The sequence below is a fragment of the Erinaceus europaeus genome, chromosome 1 (genome assembly GCF_950295315.1).
Source record: "Erinaceus europaeus chromosome 1, mEriEur2.1, whole genome shotgun sequence".
NCBI lineage: Eukaryota > Metazoa > Chordata > Mammalia > Eulipotyphla > Erinaceidae > Erinaceus > Erinaceus europaeus.
In genome coordinates, this window is record NC_080162.1 from 170,051,389 (window position 1) to 170,068,327 (window position 16,939).

A 16,939-nucleotide genomic window follows, 5' to 3' on the forward strand; every position below is an offset into this window, starting at 1 on the left:
GTGAAGCGACTCCCCTGCGTGTGGGGAGCCTGGGGCTCAAACTGGGATCCTTACTCCGTTTCTTGCGCTTTGCCACCTGTGCTTAACCTGCTGTGCTACCGCCCAACTCCCTAAACTATCATTTTTTAAAAAAAGATTTTATTTATTTATTAATGAGAAAGATAGGAGGAGAGAGAAAGAACCAGAAAGAACCAGACATCACTCTGGCACATGTGCTGCTGGGGGTCGAATTCAGGACCTTAAGAGTCCAAAGCGCCACCTCCTGGACCACCCAAGAAATTCTTTACCAAAGAGATTTAAGATCAGAACCAGGAGGAACTAGATACCCTGACTAGGCCAATCATAAGTACAGAAATTGAATTACCACGAAAAAGTTTCTCTAAGAACAAAAACTTGGGTCCAGATGGATTTACTAATGAATTTTTAAAAAATATTTATTTATTTCCTTTTTGTTGCCCTTGTTGTTTTATTGTAGTTATTATTAGTATTGATGTCATTGTTGTTGGATAGGACAGACAGAAATGGAGAGAGGAGGGGAAGACAGAGAGGGAAAGAAAGATAGACACGTTCAGACCTGCTTCACCACTTGTGAAACGACCCCCCCCCCCTTGCAGGTGGGGAACTGGGGGCTTGAACCGGGATCCTTACACCAGTTCTTGTGCTTTGTGCCACCTGCACTTAACCAGCTATGCTACCGCCCAACCCCTTACTAATGAATTCTATGAAACTTTTAAAGATGAATATTTCATCTCCTCCAAAAAAAAAGTTGAAGGTGAGGAAACACTCTCAAACATTTGATTTTTTAAAAATAAGGTCAATATCATTTTAATCCCCAATGCAAAAAAAATTACAAAATAAAAAGCTTAGATTTACATCCCTGATGAACACTCAAGTAGATATTCTCAACTAAATCTTACGAGATTTAATCAAAGAGCACAGGAGACTAAGTCATCAAGGTGAAGTAACTAGCATTCAGCCCAAGAATACAGGTGTGGTTCAACATACACAGGTCAGTCCATGAGATATGCTATATCAGCAAAGAGGAAGATAAAAACCACACGACTGTATCAATAGCAACTGTCAATATTTAACACCCATTTATGAATGGAAAGAAAACTCAATAAGGTGGGAAGAAGAGAAGCATACTTCAAAATAATAAAGGCCATATATGACAAGCCCACTAGCATGATAATTATAAAAAATTGAAAATATTTCTTCTAGGCTCTGAAACAAGACAATGACATCCATTCTCACCAATGTTATTCAGAATTGTACTGGAAATACTAACCACACTAATCTGACAAGTAAAAGGGTATTCTAAAAAAAATTGAAATTGGAAAGGAAGAAATTAAAGTGTATTGTGTACAGTTGATATTATAAAGTACATAGAATGTCCTACAAACTCTACTAAAGAACATATAGAAGTAATCAATAGGGGGCCAGGTGGTAGCACACCGGTCTAGGCGCACAGGGCACCAAGTGCAGGGACCTGCCTAAGGATCCTGGTTCCAGCCCCCGGCTCCTTACCCGCAGGGGGGTCGCTTCACAGGTGGTGAAACAGGTCTGCAGGTGTCTATCTTTCTCTCTCTCTCTCTTTCTCTCTCTGTCTTGCCCTCCTCTTTCCATTTCTCTCTGTCCTACCCAGCAACAAGAACAGCAATGGCAACAGTAACAATAACAACAACAAGGGCAGTAAAATGGAAAAAATGGCTTCTAGGAGCAGTGGATTTGCAGTGCAAAGTAATCAATAAATTCAGTGAAGTGGAAGGACAAGTCAGTCTATATGAATCTGTTGCAGTTCTATACACACAAAAAGTCAGACTGATGGGAAATCAAGGAAGCAATACCATTTATTACTACACCAAAAAAAAAAAAAGGGGGCGGCAAAATATCTTGGGGTAAATCTATCAAAGAGGAGAGAGACTATTGCAAAGAAAATTATAGTGCATTGTTAAAATAAATAAAAGAAATATATAATAAGAAGCCTGGGGCTGGTGAAATAGCTCGGTTAGATAATGTGCTGCTTTGCCATGTGCCTGGTCCAGGTGCAAGCCCAGACCCTACCACATTGAAGGAAGTTTTGGTGCTGTGATGCTGTGCAGGCTAAAATAACTGATGATAAAAGGAGACACAAAGAAATGGAAATATATCAACAAAAAGCAAAATATATACAATGCAGGTTAAAAAAAATCGATGACAAAAGGAGGCACAAAGAAATGGAAACATATTCCTTGTTTCTGTATTGAAAGAATAAACATTGTTAAAATGACCATTTTACCTAAAACAATTTATAGATTCAATATAATCCCAACAAAATCTCAATAATATTCTACTAGGTAATATAGCAAACAACTCTAAATTTTGTGTGGAACCACAAAAGATCATGAATAGTTAAAGCAATTCTGATAACAGAGAGAGAGAGAGAGGGAGAGAGAGAGAGAAAGAGAGAGAGAGAGAGAGAGAGAGGATTCCCCCTGAATTCAAATGATACTACAAAGCAATATTAATTGAAGTAGTATAGTTTTGGAACAAAAGAAGGAGCAATCAGACCACTTAAACATAATAGATATCCCAGAATAAACCCATACATACATGGACATATATTCTATGACAATGGACCTCTAATTGTACAATGGGGAATATAAAGTCTCTGAAGCAAATGGTGTTAGAAAATTGAACATCCACATATTAGAAAATGAAAGTAGAACAAAAAAAAAAGAAACTAGATCACAATTTAACAGCAATTAGACTATTACTCAAAGATGGATAAATATTTGTATTAAACCTGACACTATAAAATACGCCGAAGACATAGGTTTTTAGATGGTATGGTGCTGTTATAATTTCTGGTATAATTTTCATAGGGTCAATGAACTAGCCAAATGACTTACTGACATCAATAGACACCAAATTCTTTTAAAAATATTTATTTATTTACTTATTTATTTAAATGAGTGTGAGAGAAGCTGAGAGACCAGACCACTGCTCAGTTCTGACTTATGATGGTGTAAGGGATTGAACCCAGGACCTCAGAGGTGCAGGTATAAAAGCCTACTGCATTGCATAACCACTGTGTTATAACCACTGGTCCCAAGTTCTTTTAAGGATTTTTTTTTTTTAATATTCTAGCCTGTCTGTTTGGATAACACCCTTATGGTATCCTCCTATATGCTTTTATAGGCTCTAAGAAACAATTCATATGTCTTACATCTTTGAGGTCTGTTTTGATTTGTGTGTAATTATTTCTTTGCCCATCTTCCATTGTCAGGATTTATATGATAATTATACCTATCAAACTGTTCCTTTGTATCTGTTCCTTTGTTCTGGCTGTGAATATGTCTCTACTACCCAGTAAGAGCTCTATAAGCCAGAAACAATTTTTCTTCTTTTTTGGGTTGTTAGCAATTAATAATATTTGACACACTGCTAAGTTTCCACTATTACATTAAAATATTTTGGTTGTTATTTTACTAAATGACTGGTTGGATGAGTTAAGAAAGTGTGACATTATAAGACCTTTCACATACTTAGATTCTCAAAAAACACAATTGACAATCTTGTCATTAAATCAGCTGCCAGTTCATAGGAACCAGAGAGAGAGCATATAGAAAAAAATAAGAAAAAAATCACATATCATCACAGTCTAGAGATAGAGTTATCTTTATAAAAAAGTTATAAAAGTGGACTTAAAGGGAATTTTGTTGAACTGAATAAGCCAACAAGATGAAAGCAAACTATTATTTTTTCCTCAGAATAATATGGTTGCTTCTGAATGCTTTCTTAGCAAATGATAAGCACTTTTAAACAAATCTGAATTTATAGAGATGTTAACCAGAAGTTAAAGGTTCTGAGTTCCACCTAAAGATTATGTTGCCAGAAATGTGTTTTATGAAAGCCTTCATTTGGAAAATGAGATTAAGATAGTTGCAACAACAACTACTATACCAAGAACTGCAGTTTACTTGCTTAATTTGTGCTAAAGACTCTGTTAAGGGAAGTTTATGAATAATGTAATCATTACAAAAATTCTTTAGGTGAGTATTATTACTTCAGTTTCAGATAATAAGAGTCTGAATGAAGTCAACTAAGCCAGTATTAAAAGCAATTTCTATGCAGTTACAAGATACAGGAAACTCAAACAAATTTGAATAATCTGATAATTAATATTTTTATTATAAGTACATCTCATTTAATATTTTAAACATGATTACATCACTAGATTGATTATTGTTTATCTAACATTCAAATTTAGAGATTTCTGGCATTTAGCAACGGTGACTTAGTCTTAGGAAGCCAGGTCTTCCCAAAAAGTAAATATTAAAACAAAAATAACTATGAATTTCATCAGAGAATAGCTGGAATTCATGGAAAAGAAAAGAAAAAAAAAGCCAGAAGGTTGGTAATTGCATGTGGACAGTGGGAGCAGGGCAGGAGGGAGAGTCTAGGAAATGTATCACCCACATTTGTATCTTCTAGATAGGCATTAAGTTGAAACAATATTAGTGAAAAATATGAAAAAAATGACTGATAAAGAAGGAAAATGTAAGTGAAAGATTTCATTAGGAAAGGAACTAAGAGTTTTTTATTTAAATATTTATTTATTCCCTTTTGTTGCCCTTGTTTTTCTTTTTTATTGTTGTAGTTATTGTTGTTGTTATTGATGTTGTCGTTGTGGGTTAAGACAGAGAGAAATGGAGAGAGGAGGGGAAGACAGAGAGGGAGAGAGAAAGATAGACACCTACAGACCTGCTCCACCGCTTGTGAAGCGACTCCTCTACAGATGGGGAGTACAGGGCTCGAAACGGGATCCTTAGGCTGGTCCTTGTGCTTTGTGCCACTTGAGCTTAACCAGCTGTGCTATTGCCTGACTCCCCCTCTAAGAGTTTTTAAAAGGGTCATTTATAAAGACTGAAGATATTTCTCAGAACTTTGTATGAATTCCAGGTATCTCAGTTGTGACAGAGTGGTTGTTTTGAATTTTCTTTAACCACAGGGTTGGATATGGTCCATGCCTTCTCCTATGAGTACAAAAACTTATAGTAGGTTGACTCATGGAGACTCAGTCTTTAGTTTAATATTATGTTAACTGCTGGAACACATATTGCAATGTACTACTCAGCAAACACACCTACGTATTACACACTAAAGTCATTCAATTTTGCTGTGGAGTTTTTCTTGGTTTGCCTGATTTGATTGTGTGTAGTCAGCAGAAGCAAAAGTCATTACAAGAAAATTTTAAAAGAACTCAAATTCTCCTTAACCCAATTAAGTGTTTGTCTTGTCTATAATTTCCTTTAGGAACTAATGGATTAGCTAGGTAGTTTTAATTCTCAGCTTGATAAAAGTACAGATTGCTTGAATCTTCTCCAGAAAATCTTTATCAGTATTTCCAGCAAGTACTGAAGACAACTTGAATACTGAATATAACTGAATACAACTTGACCAAGAACTTTGCTTTGGAAAATACTGAGTTAGTCTTTCTAAGGCTCTAAAACATATCTGATAATTGTGTAAAGTGGAATTTGAACCCCAAAATGTTAATAATTGGTATGTGAAACTTAGAATATTAACTCAGAAAAAGGAAATATTGCCCACCAACTCAATCTTCTGTCTTCACATTGCATAATATTCCAAAATAAACCTCTTTCTCTTATGCAAAAGGCTTCAATGACACTGGGCAGAAAAAAACTTATCTGATTTCAGAGTCTTAGCATGTACATTCATCATCATTCATCTTTTTTCACACAGATGAGGGAATTCTTTTACCCTTTTGATTATAAAGGTACTGGAGATCTACTTGGGTATGTTATATCTATTATAGCATAGATTGTTTTATCTATGTCCTTTTTTTTTTTAATGGCTCCAAGGTTATCACTGGGGCTCATTACCTATACTACAAAGCCACTACTCCTGGTGGCTATCTTTTTTCCATTGTTGCTTCTTGTTGCTGTTATTGTTGTTGCTGCTGTTGTTGGATAGGAGAGAAATTGAGAGAGGAGGGAAAGATAGGGAGAGTGAAAGACGCCTACAGACCTGCTTCACCACTTGTGAAGCAACCCCCGTACAGGTAGGGAGTGTGTGTGTGTGTGTGGGGGGGGGGGGGATCCAACTGCTTAACCCAGTGCACTACCGCCTGGCCCCCTATCTATGTCTTTTTGTAAAGACTACATTATTGTATGTAAAAGAGATTTACAACTTAAGTCTATATGAAAACAGACTACTAAAGAGATTTACATACATATCACTTATTTGCAAAGTTTCTAGTTGTTTATCAAAAATATGTCTGCCTGTCTAGCTACCTAGCTATCCACTCATATGTGATATGAAACATCTAATGTATTTTGTATAATAAATATATTTTATTTTAAAAATATTATTTATATTTGGATAGAGGTAAAGAGAAATTGGAGAGAGAGAGATAGAGAGAGACAAAGAGAGAGGGAAAGAGAGAGAGAGAGAGGGAGAGAGAGAGAGGGAGAGAGAGAGAGAGAGAGAAAGAGAGAGAGAGAGAGAGATATTCCTGAAATACTGCTTTAGCACTTGTGAAACTTCCCCCTCTACAGGTTAGGAACCAAGGCTTAAACCTAGGTTCATACATAGTGTAATATATGCATTCCAGTGGGCACTCTACCACTAGGTCCCTAAATATATTTAACTCAAAATAAAATGGCAACAATAAAAGGCAATTTGAGTATTCCTTATTCAGCATTACTGCATGCTATTTAAATTGGCATTCTTTTGGGGTAAAGTTCTACTCCCAACTCTGTCAGCATTTTTTATTGACCTTCCTATGTATTTGTGACCCCTCACTTGTAAATGAATCTCTCTTATGGTTTTCGTTATAATATGGTGTTTCCACTTTTCTTTAATATTCATTCCTAGTTCACATATAACCTTCTTGATAGAGCATGATTTTTCTTCTTTTTAACTTCTGTGTGTGCTAAAAACCCAGTTATATTGTCTAAATGCAGCTGTAATTTTTAATGTCTTCTATTATGTCCTTTATGCTTTTACTTTTGATTTTTTGGAACTGAGGGTGATTTGGTTCATATGATGGGCCAATCACTATGAAAGATGTTTCAGTCTCTATTCACTGTTTTTGAAGCATTAGAAACAAAGTGAGATACTGAAGGTAGGATTCTATTTTTTAAGATTTTCTAAGGCCCCAATTATAATGCAAGGGCTGAAAGAGAAAACACGAGAATTTCCAAGCTACAATAGCTCTAATCAGTTACTTTCTGTGTATTTAGAAATGAAATAATTGCTACAGCTCGAGATTTTTTATTTCCCCTCATGGCAGTATGATTAGTTCTTGTTCTTTTGAAATATGGAGTTTCTTACTCAGAGGGAAGATCAAACAAAATAAATTTTTAGAGATTTCTGATTTAACCTTATTATTATTATTTATTGCATAGACACAGAAATTGAGAGTGTGGGTGAAGATAGACACCTGCAGCCCTGCTTTACTACTCATGAAGCTTTCCCCCTGCAGGTGGGAACTGGGGGCTTGAACCTGGATCCTTGCACACTGTAATGTGTGTGCTGAACCAGGTGCACCAGTGCCTGGCCCCACCTTATTATTTTTCAGAGAAGAAAGTTGGTTGAGAGTCATTGATAATATTTGTTAAAGGTAACTTAATAAAATTAAATAATGGCATATCTGAGGTGAAAATTGACCAGGCTATCTCTTTCATGGGTATTGAACTTTGTTAACGGACTTACTTTTTCATTTTCTATCTAGTATTGGATCGACTTAATGCCAGTGGAGATGACCATCTTGTTCCTGAAGTTCTTTGATTTCTTCCCCAAGCAGCGGCTTTTGCTTTGCTTCCACTTCTATCATTTCCATCTTATGGACCTTAACAACATCTTGCATCTCTGAAATATCTCAAGCTCCCTTAGAATTCTCACCTTGCTCTTACATATTTCACTTCTTATTCTGATCCTTAAAAGCATATACACTTTTTAAAAGTTTCTTTTGTGCCTCTATTTTCTCCTCTCAGTCCCACTTTTTTTGTGTTCCTTATCCTTTCTGCTGTGGTTCAATTGATGGTCCATCTAGCTTGTTCTCTCTGTACTAAACCCCACAACTATTTTATGTTTTCTTTGGATTTAATTTGACAAGAAGCCAAGTCTAAAACCTTTTTTTTTTTTTTTCTTTTCCCCATGCTTCCACCAGCAATGATAAAAGTCAATCAAAGAAAATGCCACAGCTGAATGGATGGATGTTCCCTTTAACAGTGGTTCTTTAAACGTTATTTTAAAGACTAGCAGCATCAGCACGATTTGGGAACTTGCCAGAATGCAAATCCTTAGACTCACTCAACATATTGCATTAGAATTTCTTGTAATGTAGGCACAATAATCTGCTTCAGTGAATTCTCCAAGTATTTTGCCTTAAATGGCAAGTACTACTCTATCATTGGTCTTTAACCTCGACTGATGATAAACATTAACCTTCAATCTGTATTTGTACTCCAAAAAAGTGACTTTCTGGTTTTCATTTTAGCTCCTCTAAAGCTTGTCCATTCTCTTAATCTATTATCTTTCCTATCTTTTCTAATTCTCCAGGCCTCTTCAGATTGAGAACTTCCTTTCTCATCACCAACTTCTTCCTCTCTACTAGCATTTCCTACTTTACCATAATTACACTTAAATACTTGAGAATTTCAATCTTAACTAATATATATATTTATATTTTTTAACAGAGCACAGATCAGCTCTGGATTATGGTGGTATGAGGCACTGAACCTGGTAATATGGAGGCTCAGGCATGAGAGTCTCTTTGCATAACTATTGTGCTATTTATACCTGCCAGTAAAAAAATCCTACATTATTTTATATATAATTTATAGATATTTTATCCTTCTCTGGAGAATGGATTGTAAAGGTTAAACAAAATTAGTTTAGCCATCACTAGTTTAGATTTGTGCTACAATTTAGAGGCAGAGGAGATGGTTGGAAGGATAGAAAGATCTTTTTGGTTTTAGTAACTGTGTGAGTTGTGATGCTGTTTACCATAAAGAGGAGGACCAGGAAAGAACAAGATTATATTTAAAAAAAGAGGTTTTGTATGCTATATTTCAATTATTTATTGGCAATGTGTATAGATATATAAGAGATTAATAGCTAACTCTATGAGTCTAGAATTCCAGGTATATAGCAGTAAGAAAAGTACCAATTTAAGAATCTTTGTCTTGGGTCAGCAAAATAGCTCACTTAGAGAGTGTTTTGCTTTTTCATGCGTGTCACCCACATTCTGCTTGGGCTCCCAGTGCACTAAAGGAAGTTTTTACTTTCTTACTGCCTCTGTCTTTATCTTTAAAACAAACAAACCAACAACCAAACTTTGGCCTATAGATCACATTTAAAGTTCAAGTACTTGGTGAAGTCACCTTAGCAAAGTGCATAGAAAGAAAAGTTAACCTAAAACAAAACCCTGTGACACTGTTGTGTGTTTAGAGTGAGAATATAGAAAGACGTTTTCCAGCACAGAAAAATGACTATGAATGATTAAACAATTGTTCATGAACAGTTATGCTTAATGAACAGTTTCTGAGCCAAATTTTGCTGAGAAGTAGAGCAGAGCCACAATAGAGAGGTGACCACTGGAAATTACAACATGGACATCCCCCAGCAAACATGATAGAGCAGTCCTAATGGGATAGTGACAAGAAAAGGGGGTCGGGCGGTGGTGCAGTGGGTTAAGCACACTGTGGCTCAAAGTACAAGGACCAGCATAAGGATCCCGGTTCGAGCCCCCAGCTCCCCACCTGCAGGGGAGTCGCTTCACAGGCAGTGAAGCAGGTCTGCAGATGTCTGTCTTTCTCTCCCCCCTCTATCTTCCCCTCCTCTCTCCATTTCTCTCTGTCCTATCCAACAACGAAAAAAAAAAAAAACAAAAAAAGAAAAGTCTGCTTAGAATGCCTTGGGGGAAATTATGCCATTGAATAATAGTTTTACTTAAGGAGAATCTGAGAAAATTGTTAGTTCTTTCTAGTCCCTGTTCAACAGATTCTAGAAGTTAAAGTAATCTTGAAAACTGGTACTTAGTTCTTCAAATGGATACAGACTGTTGTAGAAATAAGTGTGGCTATTAAGGCTTCAAATTTGAAAAGTATCAATGAAAGTGGCATGAACTTTAAATAGAGCTAAGTTGCGAAAATCAACTTACAATGCTCTAAAAAAATGTTTATAAAGTGGTTACTATGTGAAAACAACAACTAACACAACAAAACTAGTGAAGTGAGAATAAGTATTATAGAAAATTCAGATCTGACATGACCTGAAATAATTCAAGCTATTAATATGTTTTTTCCATAGAGATTTTAAAAATAGCAATACACTCACATATAGATATTGACCTTTCATTAATTTTATTAGCCAACCCTTTGAAGATAGTGTATTTAATTTCATTGATAATGAATTATAAGAAGTATCCTCATTTCATAAATTTACAAATTCCCTGGAGTGGTTATAAAGGGAACAACTTCTGGAAATGAGCAATATGATGATTGTAACATTGGGAAAAGTACAACTTGTGGAGAATCAAACCTTGATTAAATCATCAGGTTTATATAACTGATTATTAAGCCATATATATTCACTGAAAATGAACTGCTTATACACCAAAGGATCTTCTGAGTGAGCAGGCTGTAGCAATCTATAAATGAATATAACAACAAATGACGTGATTAAATTAAGAGGGGGAGACAGATCATCCAGTAAATGATCATTTGTTACGCACATATTATGTCAATGTATAGTTCATATGCCATTGCACAAAACACAAGATTCCTATCATAATGGAACATTTGGGAAAGAATACTTTCCACTTGGGACTTTAAAAATACTTAATCTCAGCTATATTTCTATTGTTCATTTATTTTCTCCCTGATATTTTAGATTATTAAAGGTGTATTGAGCACTTACTATGTGCAAAGCACTGTACTGATCCTGCAGTAAACCTATACGTAAGAAAGAAATAAGCCCTGGAAATTACTATTTTATTTGAGTGAATGAGTTGCTGACATACTGGTGCTATGACCCAGGGGTGTGGATATCAAATGTTTAGTTCCTACCAGCTCATGACCCCCATCTTCATCGAAGTCCTCCTCTATCCCATCAGTCATCTCTTCTCCATCCGCATCTGGCCCTCCTTCAGCAGGCTCCTCTGTAGAGTGATCTGCATTCTCTGACACACATTCTTCTTGAATCAGCTCTATACTCTCTTCCAGTTTCTTCTTCTGAGCTTCTGGTGGGGAAAAAGCAAATGACTACTACCTTGGGTTGCTCATGAGTCGTTTGGATAATCCCTGAATATGCAGTATGAGAGGGTAAATTCTGTACTACTAAGGGAATAAGGAAGACTGTAATGTTTCAGTCAAACATATTCAGTAATATAAATTATGAGTACATATCTGTGTATATTTATGTGAAAGCATACCTATGTTCTAATGAACTAGCAAAATATAGGATGTCCAGACGGCATTCATATAGAAAGAAATAAAGATTTATATAAACACATCTCCCTTGATATATATAAATGTATATATGTAGTTCTTTCTAATATAGATATTATCTTTGAGGAGAAAAATGCAACAAAAAGGGGCCATAAATGTGACAAGTAATAGGTCTTGCTTACTGAAGGGAGAAGGGTAGAGAAAGCTCACTGGAAAGTTCAAACCTACATGAGAAATAAAAACTTACCAAGGAAAAAGGGGCAGGTATATAAGCAGGCTTATATAAGATAGATAAATAGATAACATCTCTAAGCGAACAATCTTTTAACATTTTAAAAAACTTTCTTTTTTTTTGACAGATGTAGGCAACTGCAGTGGTAAAAAAAACATTCTGATGTTAGCTTGGCTTTCATGTTGAGCCTCATTGTTTACTGGCTTTGTAATGCTGGCAAAGCCAAAATGAGTGATTCTTCTTATGTCTAAGTTTTCTTTCTTTTTTTTCATCCATACAGTTAGGACAACTATTCTTTTTTCTTTTTTTTTAATATTTATTTATTTATTTATTTATTCCCTTTTGTTGTCCTTGGTTTATTGTTGTAGTTCTTATTGTTGTTACTGATGTCGTTGTTGGATAGGACAGAGAGAAATGGAGAGAGGAGAGGAAGACAGAGAGGGGGAGAGAAAGATAGACACCTGCAGACCTGCTTCACCACCTGTGAAGCGACTCCCCTGCAGGTGGGGAACCGGGGGCTTGAACCGGGATCCTTCTGCCGGTCCTTGCGCTTTGTGCCAGGTGCGCTTAATCCACTGCTCCACTGCCCGACTCCCTGGACAACTACTTTTTAACTTTCATGGAATATAGAAGTAAAATTAAATTCTTCACAAATAGTGTTTTGCAAATAATAAGTGCTCAAAAAAAATGAAGCTACATTTTATATTGATTAGATTCTCTCTAATCACCAGGTATGTATGTTCCATTTACAGAAATTCATCCAAATGGAAATTATGCTAACGGCATAATCATTATTTCCCCTAATTGTTGATTTCCATATCCTGTGAAAACATAAAGATGCATCAAGGTACTTAATAAATTAAATTACTCGGAGTATTTTCTTACAAGCAGAAAAAGTTTAATAATAACATGTATATTGTCTGTGGCCATTTCAGAGATTCAGCAATACTTAAGTAACTTTCCCACAAGATACTTGGTTTTCTAACTGATTTCTGTATTTCCATAACTACCTTAAAAGCTGGAGACTTTCATTCATTTTGATTACTGTTATTTTATCAGATGACTATCCCCTTATTTGAGTTACTTTGTTATGCTGCATTTGAGCTTATTTATTTGTATTTTAAGCCAATATAGAGAGCCAAAAATCTTCACAGTATATCTAGCTTTTTGCGTAACATGTATGAAAAAGAAAAATTAATATTTTGACTCAGCATAAATGTTTGCGAACATATCCACTATGAAAACAGCAAATTGATAAAATGATATATACATGAATATGTATCCTCTCCTATAAAGTGTTTTAGAGTTGTAATAGTAACTTGTATAAATACATTGGTTCTTGTCTTTTAATTCTCAAAATAGTAGTTTATGTACTGAAAATAGGGATGTGCCCTGGTAATGTATTAAAGAATAGTATTCCAGTTCCAGATGAGATACATAGATTAGTTTCAAAACTGAAAATTTTTGAATTCTCTGACATTAATGCCAGCTTACTCTACCCTACTAGGTCTATATCACAGGTCTTTTGGACCACACAATGGATTCGGCTATTCTCATTTTGACTCACCAATATTGTTAAGAGTGATTTTCTTTTTTCACTTCAAATGCTCTACCACCAAGCTATACCCCCTTGATTTTTTAATGGGGGGGGGCGAGATATGAAAAGAGAAGCCGAGGGAGTTGAATGGTAGCACAGTGGGTTAAGAGCACGTGGCGCTAAGTACAAGGACTGGCCTAAAGATCCCAGTTCGAGCCGTCCCCCCCCCCCCCCCCCCCCCCGCTTCCCACCTGCAGGGGATTCCCTTCACAGGTAGTGAAACAGGTCTGCAGGTGTCTTTCTTTCTCTCCCCCTCTCAGTCTTCCCCTCCTCTCTCCATTTCTCTCTGTCCTATCTAACAATGGCAACATCAAAAACAAGGGCAACAAAAGGGAATAAATATTAAAAAAAAAAAAAAAAAGAAAGAAAGAAAGAAAAGAGAAGCAGAGCATCACTCTGGCATATGTGATACCAGGCATCAAACTCAGGATCTCATGCACACACAACCCACTATGCTACTGCTTTAATAATAATCTTTGTATTTGTTACTGGACTCTTGTTTCTCGTGACTTTAGGTCAACATACCACTTATTTAAAATAATCTGACATACAAGACTCAGTTCTGGTATTTCAGTAGATTGAATATCTTATATAGCTTCTTCCCCTTAGCTAAATTTCTCCCACCACAAATCCCAAAATCTTACAATTTTTTCTATAGCTAAATATCCATTTTAGATCAGTGTACATATTGCTTTGATATAACACCTAAGTGGATTTTGCTTAAAATTGGTAGCACACTGAGAATTCATTTTGTCTGTTATATCTATTACTCTGTTAGTGATTTCAGAATTATTTGCTCTTTGATAATGCTCATTTTTTTAATGCTGAAAGTATCTTTTCCTCTTTAGAAAATCTCTAGCCAAAGAAACATAGTATATTGTCAAATACCTTGTGTAGAAGCAAACCTTAAATATGCCTAGCACTGGCTTGGCTCTGAATATCAATTCGTTCCAGTTTTTTTTTTTTTTCCCATCTAAATTGACTTTCCTGATCTCCTTAGCTGAATGGTCCCTCCTGTTCTGATCACCCAAATCTTGCCTCAAATGCTGTTTTACAGCTAATTCCACTGTTATTATATATTTTTCTCATTTTTTGGTGTCCTTGAAATTTGAGTTATTGTGTTTGAAGGACAATGTCATATGTAAAGGGGATAACTTAGACTTCAGCCTATGATTTTGTGTTAAAAGCGCAATACAGTTATCAAGAAATAATGTGATATCCTCTGTGCCCTTACTAAGTGCCTCCAAAAGAACTAATATAAAGCATCAGAACTTAAAATTCATATTTCTGCTAAGTAAAAATCCTATTATTGTAGTTTTCATCTCTACAAAAGAATAGAAATAACATTTCTCTGGGCTGGCAAGATAGCTCACCCAGGAGCATGACTGTTCTGCCATACACATGACCGAGGTTTGAGTCCAGCCCTCATCAGACTCAGGAAGCTTCTGTTTATTAGTATCTCTCCTTCTCTCCTTTAGTCTCTTTGCTTCTCTCTCTCTTTGGATATGAAAAAAATTAAAAAATTGGTGCAGAGTTGGGTTGGGAAGTCCTGATGAAGACAAACAAAAACAAAGATACTACTATGCCAATTTGGTTCAATGCCAAAAAACGCACAATGTCCCATTCATCCACTTGCAATTTAAAAACTAACTGCTTTGAAGACATCTGGAGTGAGAAAATTTTTTAATTATGTTCAATTTATAGGCATTTAAATGAAATGCAATCAGTCTGTTCTTCAGTTTTGTATAGTTATGCTAGATCTTGTTGTCACCTCTTTAGTGGGAAATATTGATAGTATAATCACTAAATACTGATAGGTTCCATGAATAAAATCACACATGGCAGCGTATTTTGCTTATTTAACTATTGGTTCACAGTTCAACAGGTACCTTTAGTTTAGCAATTATTTTGTCAAAATAGAAACAACCTGTTCATTTATTTATCTGTTTACTTATTTATTTTCACTGGGGCTTGATGCCTGTGCAATTCTACTGCTTCTGGCAGATTTTTCTTTCTTCTTCTTTTCTTTGCTCTTCTTGTCTTTTTCTTTCTTTTTCATTTTCTAAGATTGGAGGTGAGAAACAAACAGAGACACAGAGAGAAAGACAGGCAGCACAGCACTGCTTCACCATTCAAATCAATACTTCCCTTTGCATGGGACTCCTGTGTGGTGACCAGGGGTTCAAATCCAGGTCCTCTTGGAGGGTAAAATACAGTCTCTATTAGTGAGCTATCTCCCAACTCCCCTTCTTTTATTTTTATTAATAAAATTCCAATTTCCCTTTTACTAAGTTAAGTAGTATTTTATTTTATTTTTATATTTATTTATTTTCCCTTTTGTTGCCCTTGTTGTTGTTTTTATTGTTCTTGTTATTGGCATCATGTTTGTTAGGTAGGACAGAGAGAAATGGAGAGAGGAGGAGAAGACAGAGAGAGGGAGAGAAAGATAGATACCTGCAGACCTGCCTCACTGCCTGCGAAGCGACTTCCCTGCAGGTGGGGAGCCGGAGGCTTGAACTCGCGTCCTTATAAGCCAGTCCTTGAGCTTTGCTCCACATGCGCTTAACACGCTGTGCTACCGCCTGACTCCAGCTAACTAGTATTTTACTATATAGTTACCTTGATAACATTCTACTGATCTCCTTAATTATCATAGCTATTATTATAACTCTTTTGTGTGTGTGTATGCGTATGTACACAGATACACATGTCTGTGACTGAAGCTTCAAAGATGCATCTTTGTATTCTTGATAATTGACTCCATGCTTCACATACAAATTAAATATCTGACGAATATATGAATTGTTGTAGAATTAAGGAGTGAAAATAAATGTCAGGCTGTTCTTTTCTAATGAATTAAAGTCCTTGTTGAATGTGGAGACAACTCCCTGCCACATTCCGCATAAAATTCTACCACAACAGCGGGTTAAGCGCAGGTGGCGCAAAGCACAAGGACCGGCATAAGGATCCCGGTTCGAACCCCGGCTCCCCACCTGCAGGGGAGTTGCTTCACAGGCGGTGAAGCAGGTCTGCAGGTGTCTATCTTTCTCTCCTCTCTGTCTTCCCCTCCCTCTCTCCATTTCTCTCTGTCCTATCCAACAACGACAACAACAATAATAACTACAACAATAAAACAACAAGGGCAACAAAAGGGAATAAATAAATTAAATAAATATTAAAAAAAAATTTAAAAAAAAGAAAATTAAAAAAAAAAATTCTACCACAAAAAGCCAATGCAAAATGTAGGATCTGACATTTCTTCGAAGAAAATTGTTTGTGTTTGCACTGTGTATTTTCACTAAGAGAAAAATAAAAGTCTTAAAACGCTTGCAGGAGGAGGAATATTTGAAATTTCTATTAGCTTCTTTATATTACAGTGTTTAGTGACCAAAGCACATACTTAAACGAATTATTTATTTTCAGGTAAATTGCATTTTGTTGCCCTTGTTGTCTTTTTGTTGTAGCTATTATTGATGTCATTGTTGGATAGGACAGAGAGAAATGGTGAGAGGAGAGGAAGACAGAGGAGGAGAGAAAGACACCTGCAGACCTGCTTCACCGCTTGTTAAGCAACTACCCTGCAGGTGGGGCTCCTTATGGTGGTCCTTGCACTTTGTGCCACTTGTGTTTAGCCTACTGCCCTACCTC

General features: G+C 36.0%; 1 protein-coding gene across 8 annotated transcripts in view; it reads right to left on the reverse strand.

Moving 5' to 3' along the window:
* RALYL (RALY RNA binding protein like) overlaps nucleotides 1–16,939 on the reverse strand; it is a 729,450-nt gene that overhangs the window by 20,271 nt on the left and 692,240 nt on the right. For 6 of the 8 annotated variants that reach the window (XM_060199431.1, XM_060199446.1, XM_060199427.1 and 3 more), the window contains one exon: nucleotides 11,082–11,254. The exons of the other annotated variants lie outside the window; for them this stretch is intronic. In XM_060199431.1, coding sequence (XP_060055414.1) covers nucleotides 11,082–11,254 — 173 coding nt within the window. The remainder of the gene's footprint in view (nucleotides 1–11,081; nucleotides 11,255–16,939) is intronic. 8 annotated transcript variants of the gene reach the window in all.